At 38.3% G+C, this 11,661-nt stretch overlaps 1 protein-coding gene across 1 annotated transcript in view; it reads left to right on the top strand.

The window, feature by feature from the left end:
* Nucleotides 1-3,612: 3,612 nt before the first annotated feature.
* GPSM2 (G protein signaling modulator 2) overlaps nt 3,613-11,661 on the top strand; it is a 16,534-nt gene continuing 8,485 nt past the window's right edge. The window contains exons 1-3 of the mRNA XM_068199633.1: nt 3,613-3,926; nt 9,790-10,011; nt 11,085-11,220. Of these exons, the coding sequence (XP_068055734.1) occupies nt 3,865-3,926; nt 9,790-10,011; nt 11,085-11,220 (420 nt within the window). The 5' untranslated portion in view covers nt 3,613-3,864. The remainder of the gene's footprint in view (nt 3,927-9,789; nt 10,012-11,084; nt 11,221-11,661) is intronic.

The raw sequence follows: 11,661 nt of genomic DNA, 5'->3' as shown, positions 1-11,661 counted from the left end.
GATTGTTCGTTGTGCTATTTGTATTTATATGCTCTTTTATATTTTGAAGGTCTGAAGCCAAGCTGATCTCTGTATTTCAGTAATCAAAGTCTTGGTATATTTTTATTGTTGTGTAGTCTGGTTCTGCATTCACATGGTATGCAAAGCTCTGTTTTGTTTTTAGATGATCCAGTTCAAGCTTTTCATTTTTTTCTTTTTTTTTTTTTTTCTCCTACCCATTCTGTAGCATCTTTCTGAAAGGAAATTCAAACTTAGTTCATTACTGGGAAATTTGTCTTAATCTTGAAAGAAGAAGTCTCTGTCACTAGTTTTTCTCAGGAAATGCAATTTGTGCAGTAGATCTTCCTTTATCTGTACTTTCCTTTAGTAGCTTTTGAATCTCTCTGTCAGTGATGACTTCATTTGGCAGATGCTCCTTTCCCACAGATTGTAAGGAATAGCAGATGGGGAGAGAAGGCATCACTTGATCGTCTCCTTTAGGGAAAGGCAGAAGGAACGGAACTGTTTGATATTCCACCCGCCCCCAGGTGACTGGTCTGTCAGCTGTCCGGCCCTGTGACTGCATCAGCAAAGCAAATCCAACTTTTGATCATCTGACAAGCTCCAAAAACGAAGGTGTGGGTTGAGGAAAGGAGCAAATGAAGCTGCTTGAAATGTACCATTTTAAGGTGATGAAGGAGAACAAAATCATCTTCTCCAAATGTTTTGTGATTATTAGTTCTGTGTACTACAAATCTCAGCACTGGCTTTCTGTTGCTTGCTGATGAATTTTCACCTGTGCAGAAATACAGTTTTCTGTCAAAATGAAATGAGAAAATCTATTGTAGACATTCAGTGTGACTAAGAATTGCAAACTGATTAAACTCATTGTCTACCATTGAGATAAATTTTATAGTATGTAATCAAATCATTGCTGAAATCGAAAATGCCTTAAAAGGTGAAACACCTGTCTGGAAGCTGTGATAACTAGAACTACTAGCTTGCATACAGGCTTTGGAGAAAGAAATAGCAACTTTTGTTTTATCACTGTCAGGAACTTGAAACATAGTGATAAGAATTAAAAATAGGGGGGGCTTGGTTTCTTCTGTAATTTTTCTTGAGACAGAGTGAGCCTTATTCCAGTCTTAGCATTTGTATCACAGATTCTCAGTGCAGGGATGTTAATGGAAGGTTGAGACATACTTTCATCATGCAAACCCCATCTATATTCATAGAGCTTCTATATAAATCTGTGATTTAATAGGAAAAAAAAGAAAAGTGACTTTCTGCATGCAATAAGCAATTTTTGTTTTTAGATAGAGCATTTAATCGAGGCAAATTGGCCTTTTATCGATGGTTTAATTGAATGTCCTTTAGGTGTTTATAGCCAGGGTGAGTAATCCCTAACTCTTTTCTTCTACTAAGGAATTGATACAGTGCATGTATTGTCTGTTGTGCGCTGTGAAGGGCTGCTACATTTGATTGCCCAACCTCTCCCTTGCTTCATTTGATTTGGAGGTGGTGAGGCTGATGTTTCTGTTTCTGTATCAAACAACTGTGTAATCAGTAACACCAGTTTAATTTCCTCTTCTGAAGGAGACCCAGTCTTTTTTCTGTGGGTTTTTTGCTACTACTTTGAAATAACAGAAACCCTTAGGACTTCCTGTATTTAGCAAAACTGTGCATTTAAAGGTTGTGTGTACAACTTTGAAGAGTTTGACTTCCATCTCCTGCATTTTGCATTCCCCACTCTAATTAATGTGTTTTAGGTTTGGTTACTGATTACACGTTGGCATGGCTGAAGGCGTAATTGACATCCTAATGACTTACGCGTGAAGAAGCCAGGTATGAAGAGCAGACCCAGTAATTTTGGTTGGATCTGTGATGAGGATGTGTTGGCCAATGTGGGTGTGTTTGTATCACCCTCCCAAGACTAGGAATGTGCTGTATGCCCAGTAAGGAGGGGAAAAAACAGGAGTAGTGGTTCCAGCTCTTGGTGGCATCAGTCAGACGATGAGGACAGATGTGTAGCTCAAATATAGTGAAGCTATAAACACCTGACTTAAAATGAATTGCTAAAAATAACTGATATTTAAACAAACACAGATGTTCTGATGTACTTTTATGCATAACTTTTTTGTAAATTAAAGTTGGCTTTTTATTTTTAAAAAAAGCTTTAAAAATTATTCAGTTAATTACCCTTACAGTATAAATATACAAAGAAATTACCACAGTCATTATTTTGTGATCTGTGGAGGTTGCCAGAGTACGCACTTTTTAATTAGTGGTGCATTTCTCTGTGGAGGAGAACTTCCAAACCCCTTGGATTTGCTGAGCAGCAGGAGTGCTGGAGGGTTGCTATAGACTGGGTGGCTTAGGGCCATCTGCCTGAATGAGTTACCTGAGCTGAGGCTGGACAGACTTCTGCAGAGTGAATACCTGGAACACATCCTGCCCAGTGTGTGGGTTGCAGTGCTATTGTAACCTGTGGGTGTCACGCTTCATAATTGCAAAAACACACCCACACCCTCTTGTTGATGCCAAATAATTCTAGTGATGAGCATGGAAGGGCAAAATACTTGTTTAATTGGAAGAATGTGGACAGTCTGTTTGAGGGTTGCTGTCAAGGTAGAGTAGGATGGGAAGCATGAATCCTCACAGCTGGGACTTGATAAAACTAATGAGAGGAAAAGGCATGGGCTATATCAACAATTAAATATACAGGTTTACATATTCTTCTGATGACAGCTTTGAGTCTGAGCTCTGTTCCTGTCTTTTTGACACCTCTGCAGTCTCCTGATGAAATATGCATTTGTGAATTACACAACTCTGTGCTTACTTACAAAGGAAGGTAATATTAGTACTGAGGCATAAATATGTCATTATCACTACTAAAAATATCTTTAAAAGTGGGTAAACTTTTGATTTTATGGTTTCTTTTCTGTTAATTTTTCCCAGCCAGCCCAAACATGTTCAATATTTATATGCTGGCTTCTGCAATCCCTTTGAAGCAGAGTTTGGAGCTCACATTGCAGTGCTGCAGAATTTTTGAATAGGAAGCCAGTGTTAACACCACTTGCCCTCCAAACTCCCATACTCCCCCCTTTTCTTTTGGGAGCAGAGAAAAGAAAAGCGAATATAGAGCTTAAACCTTTGCTGGCTGCTGTGCTTACAGTATTCCAGGTGGGATGATCTCCAGAGTGGATGATCTGCAGATGGGATTGTGCCCACAGTTCTGACTGCTGTGGGCCTTCAGCTGATCATCAGAGTTTCAGCAGCAGTGTTTACATGTAAAGCACTTTGTGATCTGTTCTGTATTATGCCTTTCATTCTGTAGTTTTCATCCTTAAATGTTTTTGCCTAGAACTTCATGAGGTCAGAAAATACTAACAAGGCTAAATTCTTCAAAGTCTCCAAGAAAAGTGAGTGTTGGTTTTTGTTAAACCTCTTTGGCTTTCTCACTTGCCTACAGAAATTGCCATGTCTGTGTAGAAGGCTTTGCCTCTGCCTTTAAGTTCTTGAATGATGTTTCCTGCTTTGTAGGAGCAGTGTTATGCTTTTACATCAGCTGCAAATGCTGATGAGTTATTAACCATGAGACTTCAAGCCAAGCATCTTGTGTTCCCTTTGCAGAACCGTGGCTGAATGGAGCTTAAAGGGCCACAGATGAAAGAAAGAACATGAACATTTCTGAAGGTGTGAGATGTCTGGCAGTGACCTCCTTACCTCAGTAATAAAGAAGAGTTTTTCTACAGGAGCTTAGGATATCTTTACTCCAGCTTCTTAATATACTAACTGGAATGGTGCTCTGACAACAATTCCCCATAATAAAGCACTTACCCTACTACAGAACAATATTTCTTTCTCTACTGATAATGTAACTCAATGGCGGAAAATAATGTTTTGATAAGCATGCCTGAAGATCGTTCCTTTCACGTGCGATACAGGTAAGGCTCTGGTAATTTTGCTGTAAATGAATAAGTGCTGTTAATAATAGAAAGCTAAACAAGTTGCAATAGCTTGATATTTCTGCTAGTAGTGTTATTGAAATTTGAAATTAAACACATTTTTTTCTTGATTTTTGAGCGATGAAAATTCACTTTTGCTATGTAGCAGATTATATTGGTATGATTAAATGATTGTATAGTATTGGAACTTGCATGGTAGCAGAATAATACATTATTGCCTGTATTTCTTTGTATTTGGGGTAGAATGATATTAAGTGTGGTGCCTGCAGGGCAATAGCTGCTCCCTCTTTTAGTGGTTGGGCTGCCTATGCAAATTGCTGAGTTTTGTCTGCTAAAGTTCTCTGTACTTGGCCCATTGTTGTTTTGGTGAACAACGAGGTATTTTCCTTGCTTAAAATAAAGAGGTTTGATTGATAGATGGAAACTGCTTTGGTGCCTTGCACTCAGAAGTACTGTTCTTGCAAGTGAAGAGGATATGGGATTTCCCTCCTGAGAGCTTTTTATAATTTTTCTTCTGAATGCCCTTTACAGACAGGGGACAATGTGTTAGCATTTCAGACTCGCTGTAACGGAGCTGACTACAGGAGCATTGTGTAGTGCATGGTGTTTGGAAGGGTAAATCTTGCAGTTCATTCAATAGGAAGGGACACTGGAAGACTGAAATGATTGTTTAAAAAGAAATAAAAAATGTGGTTCTTGTCTGCTCCCCCAACCCCTACCCTGATCATCCTTTCTTTTGAGGCCTTTTCCTTTCTAGCTAACAGCAATAAGGCTGTTAACCTGTATTTGTAAGACAGCACATGCTATGGCTTAAAATTAATCCTTTCAACCTTCTGACAATGTTAGATTGCTGTTGGAGTGGTCTTCTCTTCCATTTCATAGAAGAGAAGTCCTTCATTTCATTTCGTACAAGTCCAGTGTCCTGGGTGGCAGTGCAGCCAGCTGGAGAAGCTGTTTCATGGTCAGTAAGGAGAAAAATTAGCAAATAAGCTGTAATTTACTGTTTTCTCTCTTTATTTGGCTAAAATCTTTATCCTGTGGCTTTGACCCTAAGTGTGCACGCTTAATAACTCTGTGCTGTTTTCTGAAGGGACCCACTTCCCAGCATTCCTCTACCTCATTTCCCCACGCTGGTCCTCCCCAGACAATTGCGGAACATCCTTGCTCACTCTTTAATAAAAGCTGGAGCTGTTCAGGGTACTGTTGTAGAGGTGAACGGATTAAAAATGTGTCATGGCCAATTGACTGGTTTAAACTGAGAAGCTAAAAAAAAACTTTAAAAAATTTGGCAAGTGCAGTTAGGGCACAATGTCTTCCTGCTTTATGCTGTATTTCAGTACAGGTTTGAATGAGACCAATTAAAAATATCAACAATAACAATATTCATGACCTTCTTAAACTTTTCTGCAAGAACTATAATCTGATTCACATTTAAAAAACATGATGGCAAAATACTTTTAATTAAAAAACATATTATACTTGACTTTGAGAAACTAAGGATTAATTCAGTATATGACCTGGAATTTTATGATGCTATTGATAGCTATAATTTGGAAATATTATATTTTGTTGGAGTTTAAAATTTAGTGCAGGAAATAAAAGGTCATAAATTACTGGGGAGGGAGTTATCAGTTTAAAAAAAAAATACTTGCAGGTATTATCCCTGGCTTGTTTGGCTGTGACTGCTCTTTCCTTCCCTCCGGTGTTCCATTAGAACTGATTTTAATGAAGTTGGAGCCCACTCCAAAGGAAAGGCTTTACTGTGGGTCTGTTTCTGACTGTGCAAGTGTTTCTTTCTCCCCACAGTAGTTCATCAGTATCACTTTTGCAGTTACAAAAATGCTTATGCTAGTAGAAGGAGACTTTTTTGTTGTTGCTGTTGTTGCAGTGACTGAAAATAAAATGCTAATGTTACTTGATTTGTATGAATAAATGATCTGTAGGGTGAATATTTGTAGAACTTGCTTCTTTTGGCCTGCTAAATTCATACACCAGAAACTTGTAACTGCTTTTAGCTTGACTGGAGCAAAAGAAGACAGAATTCAGGTGTATGGTTTCTTTGTGTGTGAGTTGTTTGTTTCTAACCTCACCATCAGGTGTAGTTTGACAGAAGCAGTGCTGCACTGGAGCTGTGGTGGAGCTGTGTGCAGTGGTCGCTGTGGAGGCTTCTGCTCACAAGGAGAAGCCAAGAGTAAGGGCAGGAGTCAGGAATGGTATGTCAGCTTCATTCCAGGATGCTGTGGCATTAGTGATGCTGTGTATCTGAACTAAAGAGATGTCATGAGGGTTGTTTTGTCTCTAGGTGTGTTATTTGTACCAACGTGTTTCATGGCAAATTGATGACAGCTGTGTTCCCCCTCAAAGTGAAAAGCCCTCTTAGTGGAAATTGAACTGAGTAAAACTAAATTGTGTTTAGAGATTGCAGTAATCAGTGAGTGTTACTACCTTCCTCCACTGACTTAATTCTTACCACTTTTCTTGTCCTTATTGTGAGATGAGAACAGCTGAAAGGAAGGAGACAAAAACAAGGAGGCAATATGCTTAGGGTTTATATTCATGGAAAGAATAAAGGTTTAAAGTAGAATATGAAAAAGGTCAGAGAAGAAGGCGGGGGAGAGAAGAAGAAAAGACAAAAACCTGGGGAGCCAGGCAGGAGGAAAAGCTTTGAGGGCCAGATAAGGATGAGGCAGTTTTACAAAGGAGAAATTATTCAGGAGATGCCAGGCAGCTGTAGACAGCATAACAAAATGAAGCCTTGTCTGAGCATTTTCAAGTAATATCTAAGAGAATGCTATCCTGTTCAGCAGGAACAGAATTGCCTTAGAAGAGCACAGATGAATGGGGCTTGTTCTCATCTCCTCTCTGCAGATACATTGAATTTCTTGTTTGGCCACTGGGTGTTGAGTAAATAATTCAATTCATCCCAGGGAACAGAGAATGTAATGTCATATTCTCCTTGTAACTATTTAATGACTTCCTAAAACATTGATAATCTGGCCCTGTCTAGTCTGCCAAAGTGCTGTTTAAACATTAGTAGTGACAGGTGGAGAACACCTATGTAAATCCTAAAAAAACCCACCAGAACAACAAAAAAAGTGTTAGTTTACATAAGAGTCCTTTAAGTAGCAGAGGGGAGAAAAAAACAAATACCAACCAAAACCAAACGTCTTCTGAATCCAGCTTTGGAAAAGTCTCGGAAACTTTTAAAATAACTGAGTGATTTCATAGCTCTTATATAACCTGAATAAAATATTGAGTGCAGAGAACTGTGGAAATAAATATTTAATTTTCTCTGCTCTATTTTAGTATAGCTTATTTAGATTTTGAAATGGTAGGTCAGAAGGAATGGATCCAGATGGAATTAAAGCTTTAATTTGCTGTATGGATTCTAGCAACCTGTTAACACAACCTCTCAAGAGTTGTGTAATTTTTGCATTCTTTTTTTACTCAAGCAATTATTAATTCCCATTTTCATTTACTTCCTGCAATTCTGGTTGAATTTAAACACTCTGTAATAACAGCTGATTTTCATCAGTCTGAGTATAAGCCATTTGCTTCTTAGTTCTTTCTGTATGAAAGATCCCATGTCTTTCATTTTTATAAGTTATACTAAATCTAGGGTTGCAAAGTCAAATGATTGTATTTCAGATTTCCTGATGAAATGGTAATGCTGCCTTGGCATTTGGCATTTTTTGGTGTAGTGTAAAATTAGATGAATACAGTTTCTCAGGGCTACCATACTGCAGCACTCTGATATTGCCCTTGTACATTTGTAAATTGCCTTTTCTTCACTGATTATGTGGCTGATGCATCACAGTTAATTTTTTTTTTAATGGAATAAAAAAAAGTGATTCTGCTTCACTTACAGAAGCAGAGTCCAGTGTAGCATTTTCATTGTTATGTCACACACACACATTTTGCTGGAAGTTCTGCTCTTTTTAGCCATTCAAGCAAGAATCCAAAGAGTGTGGCTGTGTAATGGTCCAAATCTCTGCACTGAGAAGCACAATATTTTCTATCTGTCATTCTAATTGGACGTGTCAGTTAACATGAGGTGCCCGGAGAGAACCTCTTTGGATAGGATTAAGATTACCCAATGAAGTGTTTTAAGTCTTAAACCTTCAGTTGCTGATGGTGTAATCATTTCTGCCTTGTACTTAATTGTACTTAATCATTTCTGCCTTCTTCTGTCTTACATTCGACACATGCACAATGTCACGAGAGCCAGGTGGTCTGTTGTAGCTAATAGGAATGCTCTAACTTCTCTGAGAAGGGTTTGCAAACCTAAAAATACTGCATGTGTTATGGATATCCAGCCTGGAAAGTTGGGCTTGGCAAGAACTTCATGCTGGAGTTATCGTTTGCTGTCAGCATCTTTAGCAACTACCAAACAGACAGTGCATTTGGTTGCAAAGTTAAACATGTCGGTCATCTCGCTGTGCTTAAGTTGTGGCACGTCAAAGACCAGCAGGTATGGTAGTATTTTGTTTTTTGTGTTGTGATCCCAGTTCTTCTAGCTCTTTTGGAAGTCATTAGATTTTTCAAAAATATTTCCTTCCTGTTCAGATTTGAGTAGAAGTTTGTATAATCAATTTTTTCCTAGTTTAAGAAAATTAAGAAATGTATTGCAGGTATGTTAAAAACTTCATCACTGTGTCAAGTCAAAACAGGTGACATCTGGTATTTCCACCAAAATAACTTCTGCAAAAGCCAGCATTTGATTGTCCACTCTTTGGCAATATTAGCATATACTTTTTCAACAATTACAGAATGTCTCTTACTGGGTTTTCGTTTTGAAAAAAAAAAAATTAAAAAAAAAAATGCTGACATTTTTGCAAGCTTTTTAAAATGCACATATCCTGAAAAAGCTGGAGAACCATACTGCTTCAAGATTGAGACCTGGAGCTGTTGTCTTTCTCATCTTCCTCTCCCCTGCCTCCCTTGCATCTCAGAACCAGAAAGTAGGAAAAGTTTGGATAAAATTGTTAGCATTTACTGAAATGTTATGTTTTATTCTCCTGAGCTCACAGAGGCAAAAATGCACGTGAATGCCACTGTAGTTTTCTATTAGCTTCTTTGTCCGTGTTCAAAATGTAATATTCTACAAATTCATTCATGACCGCTGTATTTAGTACCTGTATAATTGCACAATTACATGTTCATAATAATAAAAAATATTCCAGTGGGTTCTGAAATAATGGTGTATCGGTGAAGTAACTTGAATTGACATACATTTTGTCATTAATTGAATCTAGATAGTTTTTCTTACACTGAGAATTTTCATAGCAGTGCTAGTATAAGAAATTAAGTGCCAAGGAGTACTGAATTACAGAGGAAGCAGCTTGGGGAAAATTAGTCAGTCTTAGATACATAGAATATTCTAATTTAATTTTTTTCCTGTGAATCATTTTGCAGATTACTATGGCATCACCCTAAAAATCTGAAGTGCTTCCATTTGTCAGAATCAGTATTTGTCAGTAATAGCTTGATTTCTAGGCAACTTTTCTGAAATTATCTAGATGGTGAAAACTGTTTTTGAACTCTTCGGGTGCTCCCTGTAGACAAAGCAGTGTTTGGTTTCCTCTCTGAGACTAGAAAATATAAGAAATTCCAGATGTTTGTTCAAATGTTATTTTGCTCCTCACTGTCTAAGCTGTAATTTCCATTTCAGCCTTAGTTTCTGTAATGCTCTAAAGCAAAGCTCATTGGTTGTAGTGTGGTGCTGATTCCCTGTCCTGAACAAATAGAGGCCCTCTGAGCAAAATAATGCCCTGTTCAGAGCTCAGGTGCTGGACAGTGTGGCATTTGGAGTGACTGTTGGCCTTTTTTGTCACGGGTGCAGGATGGAGGCTTCCTGCCTGGAGCTGGCTCTGGAAGGCGAGCGCCTGTGCAAGGCAGGAGATTGCCGGGCTGGAGTGTCTTTCTTTGAAGCAGCTGTCCAGGTTGGAACTGAAGATTTACGAACCCTGAGTGCTATTTACAGCCAGCTGGGCAATGCCTATTTCTACCTGCAGGAATATGCAAAGGCCTTGGAATACCATCACCATGATTTAACTCTTGCAAGGTAATTGTTCTCCATGTCATCCCATTCTGGGAGATGAGCAGCTCTTCATTGCCCTGCCAAACCCTGCTATTAATACTGGCTAATGAGTGAACGTGGTGGTGGCAGAGGGCTGGGGGTCACTTGAGTGCCCTCTAACCTGACAGCTAATACTTGGTCTAGCAGCATAATCCTAGAACTGACCGAGGCCTCAACAGGTTTCTGGATAATTAAATGGCTGCTTTAAATCCACCTTTTCTTTACCCTTTCATGTTTCTAAAACTCAGTGTTTCTAGTACTCCGTATTGTTAAGCTGCTCTCTTGTTCACTAGACAGAACTCCTTAATGTTTATCTGCGTAAAACTCAAAATGTAATACTGCGAAATCCTAAAACCCTATCCCTTTCATATGCTGTTTATGTATCTGACTTTTACTGATTTGTATAGAGCCAATAAAAGACACAGGCATATAATATACTTAACCGCAATTTAGGCACAAATCTATTCTCCCCCCTGCCTTACTCTGCTCCTGTGCAGTGACCTTGGGGCACTTGTTTTGTTGTGCTGTCTGAGGTATGACAGGTATGACAGTCTGAGTGGTTCAGTGGCAGTCTCTTGCCTTAGTCTCATTTAAAATCTAGCAATGAAGTAGTGCCTCGAGCTACAGAGGAGACTGTAAGTCTTAAACCTTACAGTTAAGTGTCTTGTTAAGTTAAAGGAGATTTTTACTTAAAAGGAGATGGTCAAGTAAAACACAAATGCAGTTAAACCTCTCTTTCTAATGCTGGGACTGTCTTTCTAAATCATCTTTAAGAATTTTCTCTCTATTCTCTTCTTAAAAGATGTGAATTTAAAAAGTAAATGTTAAGCAGATGATCAATATCATGAATACCAGCAGCTGGCAAACAGCACTGACAGAACGAGATGTCTGTAACCACAGACCGAACAATGTTTGAGTGCATTTCAGATAAAAAATGAACTGAACACATATACATTTACACAGAGTTGTGGTCTCTTTCATAAATTCATGTAATTTGCTACCATACATTAGTTTAAATTATATACTGTTTTATGGGTACTTAATTGCTGCAATTTTAGGACTATTGGAGATCTACTGGGAGAAGCTAAAGCTAGTGGGAACCTGGGCAACACCTTGAAGGTACTTGGGAATTTTGAAGAAGCTATCGTTTGCTGTCAGAGACATCTGGATATTTCCAGAGAACTTAATGATAAGGTAAGAATTGTGCAGGAATTTGGAATTTGGATCTAAAATGCTAACACACATTCCTGAACCCTGTGGTACTGGTAAGGAATGTGCACCTTTCAGAGGGAAATAGTGAATATTCAATTATTTCTTCTAGGCAGTATGAATCTCTAAGTTGGAATACAGTTGTTTGTACCTGGAAGACTATAGGTCCAGGTTAATATTACCCTATTTTGTGGTGGTTTTGTTTAATTTAATTTTTAATGGTAATTGACCTCAAGAATGTATCTTGCTCTTGAAAAAGAAGCAGCATGCAAAACAATTGGATTGAGGTCTATGACTGGGTAGGTGGTAACATGTTCAGAATGGTTAGGGTGTGTATGGACGAGTAATTAAGGAACTTTTTCTCATCTGTGCACTGTACAAATAGTTGTTGTGACAGAAGAATTTGAAACATGAAATTTTAATGCC

This window comes from Anomalospiza imberbis, chromosome 9 (assembly GCF_031753505.1).
Source record: "Anomalospiza imberbis isolate Cuckoo-Finch-1a 21T00152 chromosome 9, ASM3175350v1, whole genome shotgun sequence".
NCBI classification, from domain to species: domain Eukaryota; kingdom Metazoa; phylum Chordata; class Aves; order Passeriformes; family Viduidae; genus Anomalospiza; species Anomalospiza imberbis.
This window is presented reverse-complemented; position numbering and strand designations above follow the sequence as displayed.